The 24606-nt window shown below is 40.2% G+C and overlaps 1 protein-coding gene across 1 annotated transcript in view; it reads right to left on the reverse strand.

Moving 5' to 3' along the window:
- Positions 1–306: 306 nt before the first annotated feature.
- Positions 307–24606, reverse strand: part of VAPB (VAMP associated protein B and C) — a 32836-nt gene continuing 8536 nt past the window's right edge. The window contains exons 2-6 of the mRNA XM_062504816.1: positions 17266–17418; positions 9812–9915; positions 7584–7664; positions 6211–6387; positions 307–4058 (exon numbers count right to left, since the gene is read on the reverse strand). Coding sequence (XP_062360800.1) covers positions 3900–4058; positions 6211–6387; positions 7584–7664; positions 9812–9915; positions 17266–17418 — 674 coding nt within the window. The 3' untranslated portion in view covers positions 307–3899. The remainder of the gene's footprint in view (positions 4059–6210; positions 6388–7583; positions 7665–9811; positions 9916–17265; positions 17419–24606) is intronic.

Genomic DNA, 24606 nt, shown 5'->3' on the forward strand with positions numbered 1-24606 from the left:
GATTTTTGGTGGGGCGTTTTATTCACTTTTTATGGAAAACAGAACTCAGGATGTGGAATTTCAGGACATCACATAGGGCAAGAGAAATATAGTTTGAAACTTCAGAGCACTACAGTGAAGCCACTATTGTGCCTGAAAATTAAGGACATTCCACTGAAAAGACAGAAGTGCCATTTTCTGAAGAAAAGGGATGAGTTTTCTTCCACTGGGCAATGCAACATCAAGTATGTCAAGACATAAATGATCCATTCCTTGTGCACACCATGATGTAAAATTGCTGACAAGAATTGCAAGTTCACATGTGCAGCAGATACAAACCCTTCATAGTTTATTGATGAACAGAAATTCTAGTGAATTGCAAAGTGAAGTTCCAACTTTATCCCACTAACAGCATTTCAGGAGAAAAAAGTAACACCACCATCGAGCTTTACAATCCTGTATTTTCAGAAAATGACATTATGATACATCAATCCCCCTCAATGTAACAACATGACGTGATCTTGCTCTTCAGCCCCCAGGCTACTCCTCAGTAACCTGAGCTGGTCCTGCCTTGCACATGCAGCTGTTCCAGCTGTGCATTCCCAGCTGACAACTGCCAATGCACAGCAAAAGTTATGATCATTTATGCATGGAGTATTTGCCTTAAGATGCGGAGAACTACATAAAAATAGAAGAAACCATTTTCCATTCATTTCCCAGCTCTAGGCTTCAAGACATTTCAGGTATCTGTTTATCCCAAACTTGCCCAAGGAGTGCACCAAGCAGCCTCTATCAGGTGTTACAAAAATCAACAATAAATGTGCAAGTGGTCATCTTAAAGTAACAGCAAGGACAATAATTAGATTAGTAATAACTTGATTTCTACTACCATGAATCAATCACAGGTTTCTAGTATCTGATGTTGTGTGAGGACCCCAGACAAAAATCTTATTTAGAAACTCTACATTTTGTGCACAACTTCCTAAGATGTACAGTGTCCTTCAGAATAATTCACTTGCTGTGAATACTTCATGAGAACATTTGCTCTTGTATTGTCATGAAAGGAACAACTTACAAAAAGAGCCAGGTGGCTTAAGAACATCCATCCAATCTATATTTGCACCCTATCTACAAACTGGCCTTTTAGGAACCTTGGAAGAAAAAAAATCCTTAAGATTTCTCTACTGCCTATGAAAGAAGGGTTTGGTCAAACAAGAAGTGAGAATTCCCCTGATCTGTCACTTTATTTCAAGCTCAGCGAAGCAAAGCATTACCCAGACAATTCAGGGCTACAGTGTTTAGGCTCTTGTCAAAAATGGTGAGGGAAAAGCTCAGGATTTTGTTAAATTCTAAAATACAACCAGTTAAGAGACTTGTTCAGGACTGATGGTGTGGGTCAGCCCAGCTGCAGGCTACAGATGTTACCAACACTGATCCTCTCCTGGTTTCCTTGATCAGTATTTATTTGAAAGGAATCTGGAAAAGCATGAGAGGGTTTTCTGGGACCTCTTTATGATCCTGGAATGCAAACACCAGGAAAAACTTTGCTCATGAACAATCTACAGCTCCAGGCTGGCACAGACCACCAAGAAGTGACTGCTGAGCACTGGGGGAGGACAGAGTTGCTGCTGGCTTTGCCCTGGGCAAGCAAAGGCAGCTGTGGTAGCTTTACACAGTGTAAAACCTGCCTGGAACACTACTCCAGGTATCTTTACAGGAGACCAGTTTAAATCTTCAATCCTCCCCCTTTATCCTACAAAGACAGTATTTTTTTTAAACCAACCTCTTTTAGGCTGTTTTTAAGCACAACAAAGGTCTCTCAAAAAAACTTATGTTTTCAAAGTGAATCAGAAATTTCTGACAAGAGGACAAGATATTTACAGCCACTTAAAAAAATCTATTTCATATCTCAGTCTCCCTTCAGCAAAGGTTTTCCCAAATACATTCTTCAAAGCCATGAAAATTAATCTTGCAGTATCACTCACCAACCCCGTCTTTCTGAAAAGAATGCTTCATTAGAAAGTTTTCTTCAGCTTCTACTGCCCAGAAGTATCTTCTTCTTGATCAATTCTGCCCAATTTGTCCCATGAATTCCCTGCTTTGTCCTTTCCAGCTCATGTCCCACCTGCCCTGCCCTTTGCAGCCAGGCTGCAGTGGCTCTGTCCCTTCCCTCTGAGCAGACAAGGCACCAGCACATTAAAATGCTAAAAATACATCTCTTCTTTCTATTGAATCTCCTACAAATACTTCCAGACTCGTGTTCATAACCTGAACACATCAGTTACAGGGGGTTTTTCCACCTACTTTTTACTAAGCCTCACATAAAATTTCACTTATTTGCACTTGCAGAGGACGAAGCCTTTGAGACACAAGTGGGACAAACAAAAAAGTCACAGAGTGCAGCAGACAGGCTGCAGCCCCAACAGCTTTCTCACAGAATCCCAGGAATAAGGAAGGAATGACAGAAGTCATTTTTAGAAGACTCAGCTTCATCTTGTAATATGCTTCAAAAAATTTTGTCACTGAATGTTTTTGGGACTACCATTTAAGAATAGATGTGAATTTACCTGCTCAAAAACTCTTTCATTTACTGAATCCATCATGTTTAAACACTCTGAGTTTAAAATCACTTTAGAATAAAGTTACTGTCAAGTGTCTGAACTCCTGAACAACTTTCGTGTGTCAGGCTCACGATGGGGTGGTTTGATTTTAAAATTAGTCTGGAAATAGAAACTCACCCTGAAATACAACTGCAAATTTCCATATGCCACGAACAAAGCTGACAAGAGAACACCGTTTCCTCGCCATCTCTAAAACTGTGAGAACAGGACAAAAGTAACAAAGGAAGCATTAATTTGGGGGCTTTATTTAATTTTTCTTTTCTTTTTTTTTTTTTCTTTTTCCAGATGCTACATAGTCAAACAAGGTTGGTCTTTTTATGGCATAGGACTAGTTTACTACTAAGAATTTTGTTTCTCCCCTAGATAAGATTATTTACATACAAAAACAGTTTCCTGACCACTGTTTCCCCGATGCTCAGATGATCAAAACTCCCAACAATTGTGTAGTGCCCAAAACACCAGGAGGCAAAAGAATCTTGCACCACTACAGCAGCAAAGTTTTAGTTCTCATCACTGGCTTTGAACAGGCGCCTTTTCATACCACAAAGAATTAGTCAATTCCGTGACAATAAGGAAACGTGAGATGAAATACATTAAATAAGTCAAATATGCATTAAACATCTCTGAATAACATTTTAATTCAACTAAATGAACCAACAGCAATGTAGCTTGGTCCCTTGGTGAGAACAAGGCATTGACCTTTATTCTGAATGAGCCCCTTGGTGCTGCTCAGCTCCCTCAGTGCTGCCACAGACAAATCTTTGCAGCTCCTCACTACTCATTTAAGTGCCAAGAAATTGGTAACTTGCACAGAGTTGAAGACACTGACAGAAACTGTAAATTCATGAGCAGAATGGTGGATTAACATATTTTACAGAAGTTATCAACTCCTCCTGCCTAACCCAGCTCCAAACATCCCTAGGGCCAGCTCCAGCAGTGGAGGAAGGGGTTTTTCTAGTTTTCCTTTTTTTTTTCTTTTTTTTTTAAAAAAGAGGTAATCCAGCAACATGTACCAGGGTCTAAGAATGTTTAAAATGACATATACAATATTCCATTGTAGTGTTAAATCAGGATTTTCTCCCCCCTTCATCACTGAAGCATATTCTCTTTCATTCATTCCCTCACCATACATTTTGAACTTTCTAGATTATGTTACATAGTATTTGTGCAGGGGTAATTTAAAGGCAAGACCTGTGAGATGTCATACATTAATTTTTTTTTAAACATTGTTATGAATAAATTTAATCCAATGATATGGCAGAACCATCAAACCAATTTACAATTTCCAGCATGCTGCCTCTACAAGGCTATTTTGCCTATAATTACACCAAAGACAAAGAACAAAACCACCAAAGCAAGTAGTCTGGAGCTGAGCCCTTCGTCCTTGACAGCAGCTGCAGAAGGAGATATTGGGTTGTTTATCTGGGGTACCTTCCTCATCCGCAGTCCATCTTCTTCCTAAAGGAACAGATATTGATTACTTCTACATGCAAAAAAAAATAATCTGTAACTATTCACCCTTCTCGTATTTATTTAGGTGGGTGTTATATAATAGGTGAAAGTGAATTTCCAGCTAAGTTAGAGCTCTGTTTCCTGAATAACCCTGAGAAGGAAGGGTAGTGAGGCAGGAGAGGAAAGCCACACACTCTTGGAAGTTTTGTCCTGCTAAGGGAGTGGGGAAGCACTGGAAACCCTGCAAGAACTCCTGTTCAAAGTCTAGAGACAGCTCCAAAACTCCAGAAAAATGATGGAGGAGATGCCATGAAGGTGCTTTTCTTGCTCTGTAAGCAGGTAAGGTGCTGTTGGGGAAAATGTTTCTCAGTATAACTAAGATGAAGTTGCATGCTTTCCACAAGCCAAGGCAATTACATTCCCCATGTCAGATGTCACAACAGATCTTCCCAGCCCTTGAAGGGAAATCAGTTTCCCCCTTCATATTTATGCTGACATTCTGACATGAACCTAATGGCAATAATTAGAATATTTTCCTGATAGGACTTTGGCTGCTCATCTGATTTAAAGATGAGACAACAGATAAAATAAGGCAACACCAGCAGATATTCTCATTTCAAGTGGGGATGATGCTCCCCTCCCTTCAGCTTTCCCTGAGCCCCTGTGCAGCACAGCTGTGTGTTAGCACACTCCAACCTCACACACACGCTCCCAACACTTCAGGAGAGGGGCAAACAAGTCTTTTGTGACTTAATTTGTGTCCAGCTGAAGCAACAGTGTTAGACTTTTTAATGTGATACAGTATTATAGTGCAAAAGTATAAGGTACCAAAGCAAAAGTCTCCAGTCTATGCTTAAAAAAAAATACTCAAGAAACAAAATTGTAATGAAAGTTACTGCAGCCTTAAAAATTGTCAGATAAGTGAAGTTCAAAGGGCTCAGGGTATGTCAGTGTTTCTCACTTTTGAATTTAAAGGGGCACCTACATGATCTAAAAGCAAACTTATTTTTTTATTAATTAATCAATTAATTAATTAATTAACTCACTGAAAGCTGCAGGCTACCCAATACCTCACTGCTGCTCTAATTCTGAATGGGGACTGTCTTTTGGAAACAATAAAGTATTGCTCACATACAACACACTTTGTATAGAAACAACCAATTTTCATTTTAAGTCTTTTAATTTCCTTCAGACAGTGACTCCAGCCTAACACTGACAGCACCTGGTAGCAGGCAGTGATTTAGCATTGCTTTCTGATGTTTTACAGATGTTTTTAACACTCCACAAGGGAAACAAAGAGCTCACCGATCAAGGATGTTACTGTAAGACATCAGCTCAACTCTAGATAGCTCCTGTAGAATGTTTATTCAAGACTGATTTGCAAAAAAATTAAATAAAATCATATAGAACTTAAGAGTACTGAGTTGCTGGCAAAACAAGAACACAAGGAGAAGTTAGGGTCATGTCTGTTATGTACACATATTATTTCTGTGCAAAACAACTGTTTCCAAGAATTCCTCCATGCATCAGCCAGCCAAGCAGTATCAGAGCTGAGAGAACAGAGCTCCTTTCACTGGGCTGCACACAACATCCACACTTTCCTTGGTGCTGATATCTATGGAAGTAGACACTCACAGCAAATCAAACTACTGTAAAAAGAATTTTTCAGTAGAGTGATAAAGGCTTCTCAATTACTGGATTTCCCAGCTGTATGCTGGATATGACAGGAAGCCCATTTCCCATTCATCTGTCTTAATTTGGCCATTTCAGCAGCACATTACAGGTGCAATTACTGAAACACTCAGTATTTGCACAACACTGCCCTCAAGCTCCCATCGGTTTGGGAGAATGGGGCCAAGTCCAACACTGAATGCTTAATTCAGACTGAGAAATTAGGTGGGAAAAGAAAAAAAGAGGGGGAATTCACTCCTCTGCATTGCTACCCAATCACCTCCTGTGACTGAACGACTTGTGCCTCCTTTCAAAGGAACCATTGATTTCAGCACCTTCTCAGAGTTTACAGAGAAACCTCAATTATCTTTTACTTTATAGACAGTATTAAAATATTGTGCTAAGGTCAGGTTACCAAACCTTTAAGATGGAAGCTTCTTTTTCAGGAAAGGGGTAAATCTGAAAAGAAAACAACAGCAATCTTTACCTTAAACTGTTTATTCTCCTCCCGTAACCTCTGAACTTCTACTTGAAGCCTCTTATAGTCTTCCATTACTTTCTTAACTTCAGTGTCATCCAAAGAAGAACTTATTGATTTAGACATTACAGAGGAATCTGTCTTTGTTGCAGTTGTGGATACAATTTTATTTATTTCTAGGTCATGCTGTTAAAAAAGGATAGAGTGATTTTTTGGTTAGTTATTAACACCACACCACACACCTGATAAATAGGAGGAGAATCAGGTAAAATTGTCTGTGCACACCTGACACATGCCTGTATCAAAAGAAATAAACAACATTTTGCTTTCTGTAAATTTACTGCTAGCCCAGAAAACACCAGATTAGCAGCAATAAGTGAAGACAGCATGACCTGGACTTTTCAGGCCCTGCACACACAGAAATGTCCCCAAACCAGGTCCCACAATCAATGGTCCCCCCTCACAAGCAGCTACTGCAGGAGCCAGGACAGAGCTGCAGCTCCCTCCCCTTCACCCCCACCCCTGGCTGTCCCCTTTTCCTACTTCTGTGTTTCTGTGGGGATGGAGGAATTTGCAATCCAAGCTGGGAAACAAGGTTCAGATCTCCCAACCCTGCTTGCTCTCCTGCCTTTGGATCTTCTCAGTGCTCTGAACTTTAGAAAGGGTCTCTCAAAAAATCCAACCTCTCCCCACCCAAACAATTACATAATCCTAATTACAGACTGTTCAGTGCAAGGTAGAGTAACTGTGCCTTTAGTGCCTGCACACTACAAAGCATTTTTCAGTTTATTCAATGCATTTTTCAGTTTATTCAATCCATAATTAGTTTTATACTGGACAATACATATCTGCATTACAAATTAATATGTTCACTACCCTAATCAGAAGGAATCCTACTATATTATAGCTGATAATTTTAATATAATTCCTAACTGTGTGTATCTTCCTCACCAGTTTTCTATCAATTTACCTGACAAAATCAGAGTTATACTAAGGAACTGTTGGACAGCAAATTTAGATTGCTGATGGTTATATATAACTGCTTCAGTTTAAACTCTGAGCTTCACAACCAGCAATCACCATCTTCAATATTTTTTTAAGTATTCTTTATCCTGTGACCTTTCACTAAATGAAAACAGATTAACTCAAAAATTCCTTTGTGTTACTGTTGCACTTATCAAGTTCAAACTGGCTGCTAGATACACCAAGGATTACCAAGATTTTAAATAGTTTATAGTGTGTTTTTAAAGGGTGATGCCATCCAGGCAGTGAAACGAAGGGTTCTGCTTGTGCTTATATAGCTGTCTGTACAAATGTGCCATTTTACAGACTTTACTGTGGTATTAAGTTAAATCACTCAATATGCATCTGAAAATACTCACAGGCTTATCATTTTCTGCTGGTAGCTCAAACACACACCTAAGTTTTGAATCCATGAGTTCTTCCGGTTTTGCTTCTTTCCACTGGAATAAGGTTAATATTAATTTTATATTAAACATATTAATACAATCAGGCAGATTGGAAATGCAGTGCATTATGTAAACAAATCACAATTTCATTCAAAGAACCCACAGGTGTTTATCACACTAACATTAACCACATACAGGATGAAAAATGAGATCAAAAACATAACTGAGTGGTAATAAACACAGACCAGATACTATGAAGCAAATCATTCTAAATAGTCTGAAGCTTCCACAGGTAATTTATGAGAGAACTGGGAGCTGTGTCAGAGTAATTAGCAGAGACGGGGGGAGTTATGAGCCTGCTTAAAAAAAGAAGGAAAAAAGTACAAGGAAGGGTGAATTCAAGGGAAGGGAAAGATAACAAGCTCCCAAATAAATCACACAGTGAGTTCTTAACTCTCTGCCCAGTGGAGTTCCTACTCAAACTTTTCAACAGGACTGTTCTTCTTCCTCCTTGTTTTCCACATCCTTATTTTTCAGCATCAAAATCTGAACAGTACCAGATGTGCTACATACAGAGGGACAACATCCCCTCACACCTTCTCTCCCCTTCAGCTGGGGAGTCTGCCATAAACAAGATTCCTTGCCACCTTTTTTATAGGGATCAGCAATAATAAATCTTTGCTCAATATCAGCTGTAACCTTGAAGTGAAAAGATTTATTCTCAGTGATAAGAAAGTGTCCACACTTATACCCTGGAGCTCTCACGTGCTCCTCTTCACTTCAACCATCCTCCTGGTAGCTTGGTATCCCTCAGCACATCTCAAGTAGGTGACAAATTATAGCTAAGCCTGTGCAACCTGGAGTAGTATTTAACTCATCCTAAATAGCTGAATCATAGTTCAGCTCTTCTGGGGCTGAAGTCAGTTCTATTTCAAGCTCCCTGGCTCTCTGTGAAGTGTTGAAAGCTTTATAGTACTCCCATAACTGGTCTCACCTGTTCATCCAGAATAGGAAGAGATCTGGAGAGTTGTAACAAAACTGAGAATTGATGAAAGTATTACAGGAAAAGGAATTGTATTGGTCTGGAGAGCTCTGGAAAACTGAAAGGCCCATCTAGGTACTAAAAAAATCATTCTTTGCCAGCAGAGTAACATTTGTCATGGTATAAAGTAACTCGTAAAATTAAAGAGCTTGAAAGAAAAGCAGACTGACTTATCTTTCTAGTGATGCAGACATTTTATTACTATTGCTGTTTCTACCACTGGATCTTATTCTGAGCCCATTAAACAAATACAGTTCCATAAATCAGGTTCAGAAGGGAAGTCATTAACTTGCAAAGTGCCCCAGCTTTAAGAAGCTACTCAGAAGAAGACACATATTGCAAAGACTAATGCGGAGTATTTTTGGGTTGTTTTTTTGTTTTTAAGTAATGGTCACGCCACACACTTTTAGAGTAATGGTCGTTTTCCTTTTCACATTAGGAAATAGCCACCGAGTGTTCTCTCAAGCTAACAAAAGCTAGGCTGCAGAGAGCTTCCTTGTGCCTTCTTCCAGGGGCAAATCTTGCTGTTAAAGGAAAACCAGCAGTTGACATAATGGTTTACTCCTTAGCAGGTTGCCTTACATCTTATTTTTATGTCTTTTGTTCTTCTCTGCTCCAGCATCTACTACATATTTCTACTGCTCTCATCTGTGATCCATAGGACAGAATCTATGAGGGCCTTTCATTTACAAAGCCACAGCAGACATGGATAGGGATAAAGAAAAATACAATACTTGTAAATCATCCTCTTGCATCTTGCAAAAGTAGCTGCTCAGGAGAAGACTCAAGACTGAGAGCAGATGCATAAAATATAAAAGATTCCACAGAACATATTCTGTATATCCTTAGACTATATAGTTCAAGCTGGCCTTTCTAATGAAGACTGTATTACAAAAAACTAGAATTATTTGTTTAATGGCTTGGTATCCCATTACTCACAGCAGCTTCCTAAAGAAGCAACCACAGACAACAACTTTCAGTGCAAGACTCCTGGGGCTCAAATTAACAGAAAATTCCTTGTCATGCACAGATGAAAACCTGGAAAAGCCTTCAAGGACCATTCCAGCATGGTTTGGCAACAGCCCTTAAACAATGCAGTCACAGGACTTAAAATTCTACAATTAGAAAGAAATCCATTTTAGTTCATTTCAATACTTACTACTGCTTCCATATCTGAAGTATCAGCTGGAGCAAACATAGACTGAACCATAAACTTGTGTTTACTTTTCTCATTGGGGTCATAGTCAAAAGGCTGTAGCATCACTGGAAGGAAAAAAACGCAGAACACATTGCATTAACATTGCTCTGGTGCAGAGCCATGCACTGATGACACAGTTACCAGATTTCAGAAAAACAAACACTGAAATGGTTTCAAGTTGCCTGTTGTTATGACCAAAGCAGCAGCTGAGATCAGGAACCTCACTTTAAACCAGAATTTTGAAAGGAGGAAAGAGAAACAGATTTCCTCAGGCTGTCTAGACTTTGGTCTGAGAATTCTGGAAATGCTGATGACTTTACAATATTCTGTACAAAGCTATGGCAAGATAACAATAGTCATTTATAGGAAATGGGATCATTCACATATCTTCTGGGACAGAGGGAAAAATTTTCCAAGACAGCATCTTTTTGTCTTGCTCCATCCTTGGGGCAGAAGTACCAAGCATTCTGATGAGCTGTATGCACAATATTGCTGATGGTGCCCGAGAAAAGCTACAGAGGCAAAGTCAAACATTGTAAACCTTGAGGTTCAAGTCTCAGGATGGAAATTTCCTCTACAAAGTTTAAGAGTCTCATGGTATTTGATTTATCAAGTACAAGTATTTTGCTTCCACAAATAAGTTACTGCAAGTTTGTTACCAATTTATAGCTGGAAGTTTATAGTTAAATGTGAGGCAAACTTTGCCTACGAAAGGTATGCAAAGAATGTATTTCTTTTCATTCAAAAAAATCAAAAGCATTCCAAAATTTACTTATGCAGAAAATGACTGTTTGGGGGCAGAGAGGAAGGAACAGCAGATTTAGGGTATGTGTGTGCTTAAATTTAAGTTTTTAAGCAACAGTGGGAATTTCCATGTCTTTGCTTTAGGGTTAAAGCAACCTGAAGAGGGACAGTTGGGCTTTCCATTTACACAGAACATTCTTTAATCATAGTGGTCACTTGAAAAACCCCACATTTTCAAGTGACACTTGGATATTCAGCTATAGGGACATGAACAAACACGAGCTTGGCTTCACCATGAGAGAACATGTGGAAATAAGCAATGCAGTTTTCACAAACATATTATTAGAGCCTGCAAAAAGCCACCACCCCTCAAATTGAAAGCGAAGCTCGCAAATACTGCTTTTACTGCTAACAGAAAAGAACGGTGTAAGGTTTAAAAATTCACATTTTATGACTTGTCTTACTTCAGTCCCTCAATTCAATCACTAAGAAGAGGAGCAGATCAAGAATTAGGGCAATTTTCTAGTACTGTTGCTGTTAACATTATGTGCCCAAATTCATATGCACTAATTGCAGGGGTTTGTCATATAAAAGCAATATCCAGAGATACCATTTGTTGCAAATGAAGGCAAGTCAAACCAATTTGCCTCCCCTACTGAACAGGGTATGTTATGGCTGTGCCATCTTTACTGGGCACACAATCTGTGGCCATCAACAACCACATGCCTTTTAAAGCCCAAAGAGAAGACAGGCAATAAATTCTCTCAGTTGAGGTACTCTAAAAATTATTATACATTTTAAACTCACCTTGCAGTACTCTGGTATTATTTAAAAGTAAGTGTTTGCAAACTAACTGGCTACTTTAAAACTATTTTCCAAACAGAAGTGACTACACTGTGAGAGCACAACTATTTCAACACTGCCTGACACATCAATGAAAAGCAGCAGCATCGTTTTTTCTCCTCTGTAGTAGACAAATAATTTCAACGTGCAAGATCCAACTGGCGAGTCAGAACTTATTCAGAATTTATGGAACTTCTACAGATTGTAGTTTTTTCAGCTCACTTTGCTGAGTGCAACTATCAGCTCATTTGAAAATCCTTATTTCCCAAGGGACAGTGCTGAATCCATCCTGGAATGCCAAATGATGACTGCTCCAAGCTCCATTCACAGAACCACAAGAGCCAGAGAGGGCTTGACAGCACAGACGTTGTTAGCACTTGTATTTTTAGATCAATACATGAAAGCCACATTGACAGAAATTATTCAGCAAATGTCTTGTAAGCCAGATGGGATGCTCAAAAATACGTACTTTTTTCAAGAAGAAACCAAAACATTTTAATATTTATCCACATACTACTGGGGTTTCTGTGACAGATTAGTTCCATAAAACTGCCCTAATTGCTGGAGAAATTGCTACTGGGAATGTGGCTCCTTTGTTCTGAATGGAAATCACAAACCTTAAAATGCAAAAATTATGTGAGAAATATGTTCCTACAAAATGTCTTATCACATCAGTTGTCCCATCTGGTCAGACGTTTCAGCTTTCATCACTAATCAGAGTTGTAAGAAACAAAATTATTAATACGATCTTCAAGTTTACTGTCAGCAGCATCCATCAGGCAGAGATACAGCTTAACCACTTCCCAAGCTTCTCACCCCACAGCTCAAACACCAGCAGTGTTCCACCACAAGCAAAAACTGCAGAGTCACTGAGAGATCAGTGGACATGGGTTTTCTCACACATTCCTGCAATATCTCCCAGCATTTTACACTCAGCAGAGCTAAGGAGAGGCACTGACCACTCAAAATGCTTCTTTTCCATAGAACAGTTTACTGGCAAAGCTAGTTACAATGACAGCATTAAACTCCTCTGGTTTTCCTAGAGTAAACCAGCCTTCTCAAGGAACAGAGGAAATCTGAAGCAGAGAACACCTTTAACACTTGCTAGGATCTAGCTGTCCTTTCCAAGAGCAGAAGGAACAGAAAAGTCTCCCAGCTCAGATAGTCAGCAACCTTCCTCTAGTTTTCATCTAAATTTATTAATGGCCTGTTGGCTTGGTCCTGGACCAACACTGCCCTTATGCTGAAATACCAGAGAAGGGGAAGAGTAATTTACTTCTGGTGCCCTCCAAGACATCAATCACAGCAACTCTTGGCCTCCTGGTGAACTTAAGCCAGATTTGGTGGGTTCTCTTGAGGCCAGGCTCCCCATTCATCCTCTGCACCTGTTTTGGTTTGAGCTGCTCTAATTACACATGCAGAGAAGTTTACTAGTGCCTTGAACCACAGCATTTGTACCCTCTCACCTTCTCCCTTATCTAGATGTATGATGCTACATCTGCCTTACTCACAGCCACATTATGTCAGCATCTTGCTCACCCCAATCAGGCCCCTTTATTTAACAAGCTTGCAGTTGTGGCCAAGGTGGTTTTTTTCTCCCAATATGTGATCTTGCAGTTTTTTTAATGAAACTCATCACATTTCTCCTACTGTAGCTTTCAAGGACATCTAATTCTGCTGCATATCTTCAACGTCCCAACTTTATAACTCTTTGTTCCAGAATTGCTTGTAAAAGCATTAAACAAGATTAGGACCAAGAATCACTCTCAAACATCACTAGTAGCTCCCTACTATCACATTTCCATCCACATCACTGTTAATTTTTAAGCAGCTCAAATCTATTTTTTTTCCAGCTTTATCAATCATTTTCCCAAATGGCACTGCATGGAATTCTTCATGGTCCAGATGGATCAAAGCTACCACACTTATGTCACACAAAAAAATACCCCAACCAAAAATAGGGGCAAGCCTCAAGATCCTTGTGGAATTCCATCAGCCCAGGCAGAGGTGAGCAAAGGACATTCCCATCTACAGAAATGAGCAGAATCCATTGCATCATCCCACCTTTGTCTCATGTTTACATAAACAACCATAAAATCTCTGTAAATATTTCAATAATACTAGTAAGCGTTGAATCTGTGAAGATCAAGATAGAATTTTCAAGCAGGCAAGAACAACCCAAAAGTTGGTAGTTTCTGCAGAGTCCTGGGAGGTCTGTGGGAACAAGGCACAGGAGTGACACTGCCAAGGAAAGCTTGGGAATGCAGCAGTGAATGGGACACAATCAGTGCCTGAGGGGAATGGGGCAGACCCACTGTGACCGCAGAGCACAGAGCTGCAGCTCCATTCCTGCCTTTTCAAAGTCAGGCAAGCTCAGAAAAGACTAAAAATCCCCCCCGGATATTCGACAGCAACCCAAGGATAACGTCAGCTCCTCCTCACTTTTAGGAGGCATGTTCAGACTGCTCTCTTCAGTGGGACACTGAGCACAGATGGTACCATCTGCAGTTCCTCTCTCCTCCTTATTCATCTACTGCAGAGTCACCAGCATCTGCTGGTATTCCTTCACTTTTCCTTTGTAATCCATTCATGGCTTTTATTTTGGTTTCAAAGCCACAAAATCAGCTATCTTTGCTGGAATCAGACGTGTTTAACAGCAGTGGAATGTGTGCCAATACTCCTTTCCCAAGTATTGCAGCCCCAGTGCAATGGAATCAGATGACAGTGCTCACATACGCTCCCCGACAGTTACATAAACTCAGCTGTTAAAATTACATGCCATTATATAACAGGTGAAAACACGGGCTCCAAACCTGACATCCCAGCAGGCAGCACATGCTGACAGGGCCTCAAATGCTGGTATTTAGCAAAAGCTGTGATATGGCATAAGAAGGCAGCATTTGAGACTCCACTAGATTAAAGTGAGCTTTATTTTTCTAGCGTTTTGTACGTTTTTAAATGAGCCATCGTATTAGTGTGAAATAAAGTGGAACTGCTGCCTCTTAGAGCAAAATATCTTCTCATATACTTCCAGCAAAACAGTACAGACACAGTTTCACAGGAGTATGACAAAAGCATCTGGTTACTACAGAGCAAGAAGGAAGAGGCTGTCCCAAATGCAGCTTCAGGCAATAATAATTCTCTGAGACTAACAAATGCTTAGGCACAAATATTTTGGTGACAAGGTGGAACGCCGATGCAATGCTATCAGTGGCTGTGGTGAAGCCAGTCAGCAATTGTGAAGGGAATAGATTGCATATAGTAAACACAATCCAATTAGCTAAACTGTCCAGAAGTTACTGTATTAACTATATTTTAATAATTTCTCATCAGTAGTATTTTCACTAGGTTTGGAGGAGTTCAAGTCCTATTTATTCAAGTCCTATTTTTATGCCCTGTGGAAGACTTGAATTGAATGATTGAAAAGGTAACTGATTTAGAGGTAAAGAAAAAAATTCTGTTTATTTTTCACTTCATTAACTCCAAAATCAGTCTTTTGTTCTCAAGCAATATTACTCCAAAACAAAGGTTAAACACATCTTCCCCCCTTTCTGTGAATCTGAAAACAATTCTATTTTGCAAGTTAATGGCAGTCCCCTCTTTGATGTCTCTCATCCCCTGGATTCCATCTGCTGATCAAAACCAAAGACACTGCCATCCTCAAAACCAAAATTAGGTCCATGCATGGATTGAAGGAGCTTAATATATTACCTAGAGGGACCATGAAAGTGGTCTACTTGTATTTTAAAATATAATGTTAATGTAAGGACTGTCAATTTAAGATCATTATTTACTACTGCTGTTATACTGGAAATACTAGAACACACATGTGAGCTTGTGACTAAATATACCACAGCCATTTTCCAAACAAACCAAATCATAAATCACTACAAATAAGGTTATCAGAAAAGGGAAATTCTTAAAGCAGGGTAAGCAAGAGCAAAGCACAGCTCAGGGTTAGCACAGCAGTCTCATAAGGGGAATGAATATTTTACCCTTGGACTAAATCCACACTACCTCGTGTGTCACTGGGAAGGGTCAGGCTGGAAAAGCAAGCTGCTGGTAGCGTAACAAGAGATGTTTCCTACAACACTTGCCTGCACTCTATTTGCTCAAGGTGGAGCTAAGGGGCACTTGTGAGCAGAACTTTAAGAAACCATTCAACACGGAGATGAACACAACATTTCAAAAAGCCTGGTAAGAGCCTGCAAAGGAAGCAGGCTTTTAATTTTCAAAGTTCATCTGCAAGATGAAAAACATCCACATCTTTATAGCATGAAGATAATTTGTAGCTAGAAACCATGCTAATTTTCATTATAATTTCATTGATTTCAATGCATTTGATATGCTTGCCTGCAGCTAGTATAGATGACAGACAGCTTTACTTGGGAATTGTCCCGACTTTTAAAAATCTCCATTTCTCTCCAGAGAGCTTTTTCATTTACATATTAGTCATTTCAGAGCTCACTGGGTATGTGCTGGCCCTCTCCTGAAGCAGAAGTGCTTTGCCTGCCCCACCTGGAGCTCCCACATTTCCCTGGTTACCTGCTCACCATGACATTCCCCTGGGATTAACAGCAAGGTAGGCACAATCCTGCAGCCCCTTGCACACTCAATCTGACACCACAGAAATCCCAAAGACAACAGATCAATCAGTGTGCAAATATGGGCATGTGTAAGAAGACTTACAGGATTAGAGTTGCTCAATTTTGTAGTGCAAAGTGGCTTTGGGATCAATTTTTACTTTGTTGAAGCAAGCTGTCTCCAAGGGTGAGGTGTTCAAAAATTTTACATTTTATTAAGTAAGAAACTGAACTCTTGATTTTCACATTTTTTTTTCCAAGTAAAAAGCAGTGGTTTTAGCTTCCCAAATTTTTTATCCCAAGCTAAAAGAGGTTGGTAGGAGCAAACTGAATAACCTATCAATAATATTTCTTATCATGCCAATATTATTTTTTTTAAGAATAGCAAAGCAAATCTGCATGTTTAGAAAAGTAAGTTTCTTAACTAAAGTCTGATCTCATTCATCCAATATGCCACAACTACATCCTTTGATAGAATTCTTTATTAAGAATATGGATCAGAGGAGTAATTGAGAGAATATATTATCAGCAAGTTAATAATATACAGATATTCTGTTTGTGAGAATAGTCAGCTCCTTATGCTTTCAAAGTAAGCCACTCCTTTGCTTTTCCATTACCAAACTTAGGCAAGTCAAGAGCTACTGACTCATTAGAGAAAATGATTAACTTTTCCTATGCAACAGCAAAGATTTAGTCATTTGACATTTTCAACACCAAAGGATACTGAATCTTCAAGACACACAAAACAAGCAGGGTTTGAAAGTAAATGTTTTCATTGTTGGTTAAATCAAAGGCAGTTTGGCATCAGCCCACACCAGTCTAAACCAGTGGCTACAGTCCACCCAGTTTTATTCTTCCTCAATGTGCTCATCCAAGCACTTGTTTGACCCTGTGGTGAGCTGGTTCAGGAAGTTAAGCTGGCAAAAAACTAACTGTACAAAAATAATCCCACAGGGAGGGCAGGGCTGCAGCAGGACTGGTTTGGATACACTGGCTGAGGCTGTTAATGAACCTTACCAATCATTTCTGTATTCTGTCTTTTTCCTCTCCAAAACAAGATGTAACACCAAACCTATTGCTGCGAGACCAGGAGTAAGGGAAGTAAGGACACATGGAATGGCTGCTTCTCCATGAAAACACCACCTCTTGGATTCACCAAAATATTTCAGGCTGCAAGGCATTCCAAGAAATAATTGATTATAAGAAACTATTTTCCATCACCAAAGGACTGCTTGAATAGCTTACCAGAAACATTAATTGATGTTCCTGCATCAATAATTCCACTGTTGGGCCTTACACAGTATCTACGTGGTGCTGTGGTCTTAACTTTGAAGCACACATTTCTGTCCGTGGGGTTGCCGAGCTTCAGGTTGGTAGTGACCACATCTGTGAAAGGACCTGAGGAGGAGAGCAAAAGCAGACTTGAAATCACACAGAAAGCACTTTTTAAGCAGAGGCTAAGCAGGCTCTAAATCTCTGTTCACAAATCTTATAAAGTAATTAGATGTTCAATTTCCATCTGCAGCATGTACAGATAATCGTGCACGCAAAGCTGAGGCTGCCCCAACCCAAGAGCTCATCATTAACAGCAAAACAAAAGGGGGAAATCATTCACACATTGTGCCAACACCACAACATGGCATTCAAAGGATGCCAAATTCCCTGCTGTGTCACAGTTGCTCCATTCTAGTCACTGAAACCCAGGGAGCAGAGGTACCACATGTACCCACCCATGCTGCAGATGGTAAGTAGTGAGTACAGTACAGGTTGCTAACCAGGCAAGGAATGGGAACCAAGGACTACCACAGATCCATCTGCACAAGAAGCTGGACCTCCACAGAACCAGGATTCCACCAGGTATTTAGGAATGCCACACCAAAACAAGCAAGACAAGGTACTTCCAATGTACACCTCCTATCACCTACCAAGTTTGGTTTTTTTTAAATAAACTGTCTTGGCAACTAGAAATTATAAACCAGAAGAAATAAAGTAGCCTACCTCGCCCAGGACAGGAAATAACCATGTGGAAATAGGAAAATTTTTAGACACTGAGAGCACTGGCACAGATTTCCGTATTAGCAAAGCTAAAATCAAGCCATTGTCAAGTTCTGCAAAACCAAGAGCAGGCAAATCCATTTTTCTCAGGCTTACTATCTAATTGAAACTCCCAAATCCCTCAGGCAGAAGAAAGGCTGATTTCCTACAAGACGCTGATAAATCAGACAGGTAGCACCCAACTACAGTGCTTTACAGATAATAAAGAAGTAAAATTAAAAGAAATATAACCACACTTTGATCAACTGTCTTCTCCACAGAAGTGATTAATTTGATGCCTGAATAAAATACCTTCATCTGTCCTCAGTAGTAAAAGCAAATTGGTCAAAAAAACCCCAAACTTCTCCTTGCAGAAATGGCAGCCCTAAAACTGAAGAAGAATGAATGATGATGAAAATAAAAATAGTGGCAGGCAGCATTCCACCACTCTCCTCTCATAGCATGATGCCTTGATGTAATTTAAGGTTGCTTCTTATTCCATGCAAATTTGCCTCCTAAGACAATATTTAATCCAGCTGTAACGGTAGTACAGTCCTGCAACCTCTATCCTTGATCCAATTTGTTTAAAGTAATTAGAAGGGGAAAAGCCTCAAAACAATCACACACATTATAACCCCAACCAGACAACAAGGTAGCACCATTTCTGTCTGCACCCCGAGTAAACTTTTGCAGTGCAACACAGGAGTTAAAAAAAAAAAAATTGAAGCTATAAAATTTTCAGATCCCATGGCAAGGATTTCACTAAACCGGTGCCTGGTGAAACACTGAGATGTGAAAGAGAATGAAACACAGTTTTCTCTGTGTTCTGCATGCAGGAAGAGACTTTAAGCTAATGGAAAATAACCGGCCAGAAGCAGCCATGAGCTGTTAAAGAAGGTAAACAAGCCAAACCATCCAAAAATCCAGCAAACGCTTAGGTGTGTAAGGACAATAGCAGATCTTCAAAACAGCCCTAAGTGGGAGAAATCTAACATTTCAGAAGAAATTATAGGATGCCTATGCAGTAAGGATGTGTCTTCACTAAAAATTACAGCTTGAGCTGTTCCAGCACAGGGGGAGGGTTGGCTGTACAAAGCCCTTCATCTGCAGCTGCATCCTCAGTAGTGCTTTACTGGTCTGCATGCTGGGATAGATTTCCTGGGGGAAATACCATGTTTTTACTTGGCTGATCCATGAATGTGTGCGGGATTTGTGTGCCCCAGCACAGAGCTGCTGTTTGAAATAGTAATACAACAACAATTCTGTGTGAAAATAATTTCCAAATGGAGTTACTTATTGCTAACACAAAACATAACAAAATATTTGGCAGCAAAACCTTTCAGCAGACGGAACTCATTTTTTCTTGTCTGCTTGGTGTTTCCTCTTCTGTTCTGTCCACTAAACCCTAAACAGTTTATTTAGCTACATTTCTCCCAAATTACAGGTTTTACAGCCACCACAACTGTACTAGAAGGTTGACATCAGCTTCCAGCAAACCTGTGTGCAGGAACACTCCTTCTTATGGCACTGCTGTTCAAACTCTGCAGCAAAGCAAAACACAGCAGACAAATGCAGGATTAACGTGTCATTAAGGTGTCCTGAAGTATGTAAAAAAAATAAAACAGACCACAGGTTATTACTCAGGGGTAATTGGGGCATGGCAGTGAAATATCATCCCTTGGCTGGCCTACCTTTTAAGAGCAAGGCCCATGGACTACCAACTTGGGCTGAAACGAAACCTCGGTTGCCTGTTGTTGGATTGCTACAGCCAAGGTTACAGGTTTTTTGGGGAGGTTGGGGTATGTGGGAGAACTTAGGATAGACATAAGCTAATGGAGACACTGGTGATACACCTTTGCTTACCAGCATCAGGATTTCAGCACTGCAGACAAAGCTGGTGTGGGTATTAACAGTCACAGGAGATGCACATCAACCCTGGAGCTTCATTTTCCAATGCAAGGCATTGGACTTGGGGAATCGTACCCAAATACAGTAAGAGAAAACAATTTACACCTCTTTCTGGGAACTTTGTCCTCATTACAAGTGGATAGACTTTATATAAGTTTATGCAACACCTGGGCAATGGCTGAACTCCCAAGGTGGGCTGAGAGCACAGTTAAGCCAGACTGGTGCATATGCATGGCCCTTGGGTCAAAACAACAAGTGAAGACTGATTCTCAAAATCCACAAGCCTTACTTAATCACATTATTTTGTTTTGAATGTTTTTTCGATTGCTCATAATATTTCTAAGTAAGTGGAACTCATACTAGGTCAGGGTCCTTTCCAAATGACAATTTGCTTTTTAAAATCATCCGAACTGTTTTTCTCACGTGTTTTTTGAAGATCATGAGAAAAATGCCACTGGTGTCATCCCAAGGACAAAGTTATGGGAAACAGGGTCTGTACACACACCATCTGACATGGGGTTGTCATGGGAGCAAGCTGTCTAGAAGGAAGAATGTAGTAAATTGAATTTGGTGCTGAAAGTCTGAAATACTCCACAAGGGCTTGGTGACTTTTTCCTGCCAAAATAAAGTCACCTCACGTTAATGCAAAGTGGGCATCTAGTGATACACCAACCAGCAGTATTACTGAAAGGAAAGGAAACATCACCTTCTATACTCATAAAACAACAAATAGTAAGAGATAGCCTGGTTTTCCATAGGACTACTTTACAGCAGGGTTATTTCTGAACTGTGGCTTTTCATCCACACATCTAACCCTTCACATTTGAAGATCACAGTGTTATCTCAGGATTTTCCACAGTTCATTTCCTATTCAAACACCAGTGCTATATCAATCTTTCCTTAGAGAGCCATTCTGCAGCGTATGGCATTGTAATATCCCACACTATTTTAGTGATAAAGTCTGGGAATTAGGTCAAAAGAATATGATGTCAACTCTATTTAAATTTTAAATAACTCTCACTGCAATAGAAATTGCCCATAATTGTTTCAGCAAATCCAGGCTGATAACTTTTTGATGAGCACAGTACTCACTGTGAGGTCCCTGCCACTTGCTCCTCAAAGAAACCACGTTACGTAGCCACATCACTTGTATTACATCTTAATACAACCATCCTCACCTTAACCAAAATTCATGCTTTGGCATGGCAAATAGTCCTCATGTTGTTTGGCACATGAAGGAATTTAGCAGAAGTACCAACAGAGGGGAAAACTTTGATGGCACAGGCTTGGGCAGGAACATTCAAACCCAGCTGGGACAGTCCTCTGCAGATCTGTACCTGCAATTATCATGATGTATTTATAAATAACTACACACATCAGGTGGGCCACAGGATTGCTTAATTCCTGCTCGAGTCCATCTCTGCTGAAAGAGGAGGGGTCTGGCCTCTCATCTCCATCAGCTGCCTGTGGAAGTTGCACTGTGTTCCTCTGCATGGGCCAAGAGCAGAGCCAGGGAGCTGCTGGGGCTGGAAAATTAATCCACTTACCAGGCAGGGAGAGAGGGAGGGGGCAGTGGGGAAGAGAAAAGGAGAATGAGTTTTCAGCCAGAATGTGCAGCACTCAGACCTGGCATCACGGAAACTGCATTGTCCTGCACAGCACTCTGCTAATTTAAGGTCTCACAGCTGCAGATTAAAGCTTGCAAGCACATCTGGGCATACATGCTGCAGTTACACTTGTAGTGTTGGCATAGCTGCTGAAAGTAATTAAGGCACATGCATCATTTTCTCTGTACTTAAATTGAATGCAAATTCTCATCTGCTAAAAGCCAGGCATCTCTAAAAAATGTAGTGAACTTTGCAAAGAAAAGCACTGCAGGAATACTTGATACAACTGGCAACCACTGTTCCACAAGACTAAGAATAAATTCTTCAAGTTGCCCATATTATTTCCAGAGTGTTTTGGATGCACTTTCAGCATCTTCCCCTAAAAAACTTTTGCAACTCCAGCTCACCACAGACATGTATCCAACAGTAGGGTAATAGGAAACAGCCAGAAATACAGGCAGAGCTTCTCATGAGATAACCTCTCTTGTACTTCCTTTGTGGAAAGCAGTGGAATGCAATAATAGGAGGGGAAGGATGTATTTCACCATGGTTTAATTCCACTGATGTGTCAGATGAAAGTTATTAATCACCTGACACGTTAATCAGCCATAGAAAGATAACTGAAGAATCTTTAATAAGGTGGAAAGCAATAGAAGGGAAATCTAAATTGTTTTGTGAGTGTTCTCAAGAGCCCAAATCCTACATGTGACTGCTGATGTCCACATGGAGCGGCAATTAATGCAGTCAAAGAGCCACACTGACTGTGTGGGGAAAGGATGGGGGCTGAATGTGACCCTCATCCCTTCCCCATCCCACACCCTACACTGGCCCCTCTCCCATGACATTAAGTGCCTCCCCCCAGCTCTGCCAGCCCCTCAAACTGGGGATCCCTGGATGCTCCAGAGAGAGGCGCCACCATACCCATCTCTCCAGCCTTTCCACCTGCAACTTTTCTCATCTTCACATCCGAGTGGTTTCTCAGTTCCTTTGCTGGCTCTGACAGCACCAAGTGATTTCATTTTATTTCCATGGGCTCTCCTATTTTATTTTTGTGGATGTCTATCAGCATTAGAGAGACAGGCAAAATAAAACCAGTAGTGATGTGCAAGAGGGTTCAACAACAGGTGAAGATCTTGACTTACTGCACGCTTCTTTTAAAGTCATATATAAAGCTGATGACCTTTGAAGATAAACACTAAAATGAAAAGAGCTGAAATGTCAAGCAAGACATCTTAAGCTATCAGCCAGGTGCCTGAGAATCAAGAACATCCAAGATCCAATCAAACTCTCCCACCACCTTACTCTTCTTTAGACAAATCACTTAAGGGCTTGATCTTCTGCTATTAAGAGCCTTAGGAGTTGACAGCAACTCCAAAACAGAAGCAGGTTTGGACCCTTATAGTTTCCTTCTCTGTCAAGTAAGGAGAATACTTACCTAATTACACAGAATCTTATGAAGATTAGTGTTTTAAAAAAGTACTGTGTGCCAAGGTTTAATCATCATCTGTCTCTGGAGACTTTCATAATTAAGTGAGCATCCTCAACTTTTGAAATCAAAAGTCAAAAAATCAGAAGCAAGAAGAGCCCATGTTGCATAAATATCTGATTTCACAAATAACTCACTGAGAGAACCCAAATCCCCCAAATTTGGTAATTCTTTTTTTAAAAAATCCTTGTGCAAACCACATGCCAACCTTTTGACCTCAGCTCAGATTTTAAAAGGACTTAGCTACAAACCCCCAGCCCTGGGGAACCAGTATCTTTACTTCCAGCACCCACCTCCTCACCCAAAAGAGCCCTTGAAGCAAAGTGACAGGAGGGGAGTGGTCTCTTGCATTTCTGCTGTGCCAAACAGTGGATGCCTGGATGAAAAAATATTACAAAAAATAGAAGCAACATCCGTATCATTCCCTATGCAATAGCTGATGCAGTGGAGCAATTTTTTTAAGAAGTATGCAATCAATAAAGCGACCTAAGAGAGAAAAAAAAAAAAAAGAAGGTGCAGAAACCCAACAAAATTACACGATCCAGATGCAAAAGTTGGAGCAAGGTTGGCAGTAAGTTATTCCATTTACAGGGATTAACCAGTGTCCTTCCCTGGCCTATTCTATCATAAACTATTTTTCTCAGAGCATGCCTCATGCTTAATTGGGAAAAAAGCCCAAACACCAAACAAATATGAGACTGAAGACTATTTTCAGGGTATCTGTTAGTATGTAATTTTTGTCACCTTTTATCCCTCAGAGGATCATTAACAGGCTGACTTCACAGTTTTAAGAACTGAGAGGCCACACATAAGTTTGCCAAGATAAATAGAATATGTCCTTCATATAATTTGGTACCAGTGTCATTTGTTTTTCCCCAGCTGACCGCTTCAGTTTTTTTATACCCAAACATCACCTACAGCAAACTTCAGCAACAAAATCACATAACATGAAATATTTTCTCTGTATCATAAAATGAAACCAGATTTCTGCACACACTTGCATAAACAAGAGACTGAGAGCAGCCTTGGTGAGCTTTCAGAGGTGTGTCTCTGTTTCAGCTGTGCTCTCAGATCCTTTCAAGTGCCAAACAGATTGTATTAGTTACTTTGCTCATTCTGCACACAAATATCACATGAACCAACTCTGTCCAGGTATGAAAACAGCTCAGGAAGCACTGGGACAGCAGCTGCATCTCTTTCAATAACCATGATGTAGCCAGATCCACTTAGAGTAAGACAGCTCCTTTTTGTACACAGCCTGGAGCTCCATCCGTGGGGTATGGAAAGGACATAAACAAAACCCAGGCTCCCAGCAGAAGTGGGACTGCTGCCAACAGAGCAAAGAAGCCTTGATGTGCAAACCTCCCCAACAAAAACACTGCTAAAGACTGAAGTCAGGGTAGAATGTTTCCCTGGAAGAACCATCCTGATTTTAAGCACCAATTCAAGCTACACTTTTTCTTCTAAAGTGATTTTTTTTTTCCTGGTCTAATTTAATCACTAATCTCCATTTCAAATGCACATTAAAATGTTAGGGAAGGAGCAACTTAA

The sequence above is a fragment of the Cinclus cinclus genome, chromosome 18 (assembly GCF_963662255.1).
Source record: "Cinclus cinclus chromosome 18, bCinCin1.1, whole genome shotgun sequence".
Classification (NCBI taxonomy): Eukaryota; Metazoa; Chordata; class Aves; order Passeriformes; family Cinclidae; genus Cinclus; species Cinclus cinclus.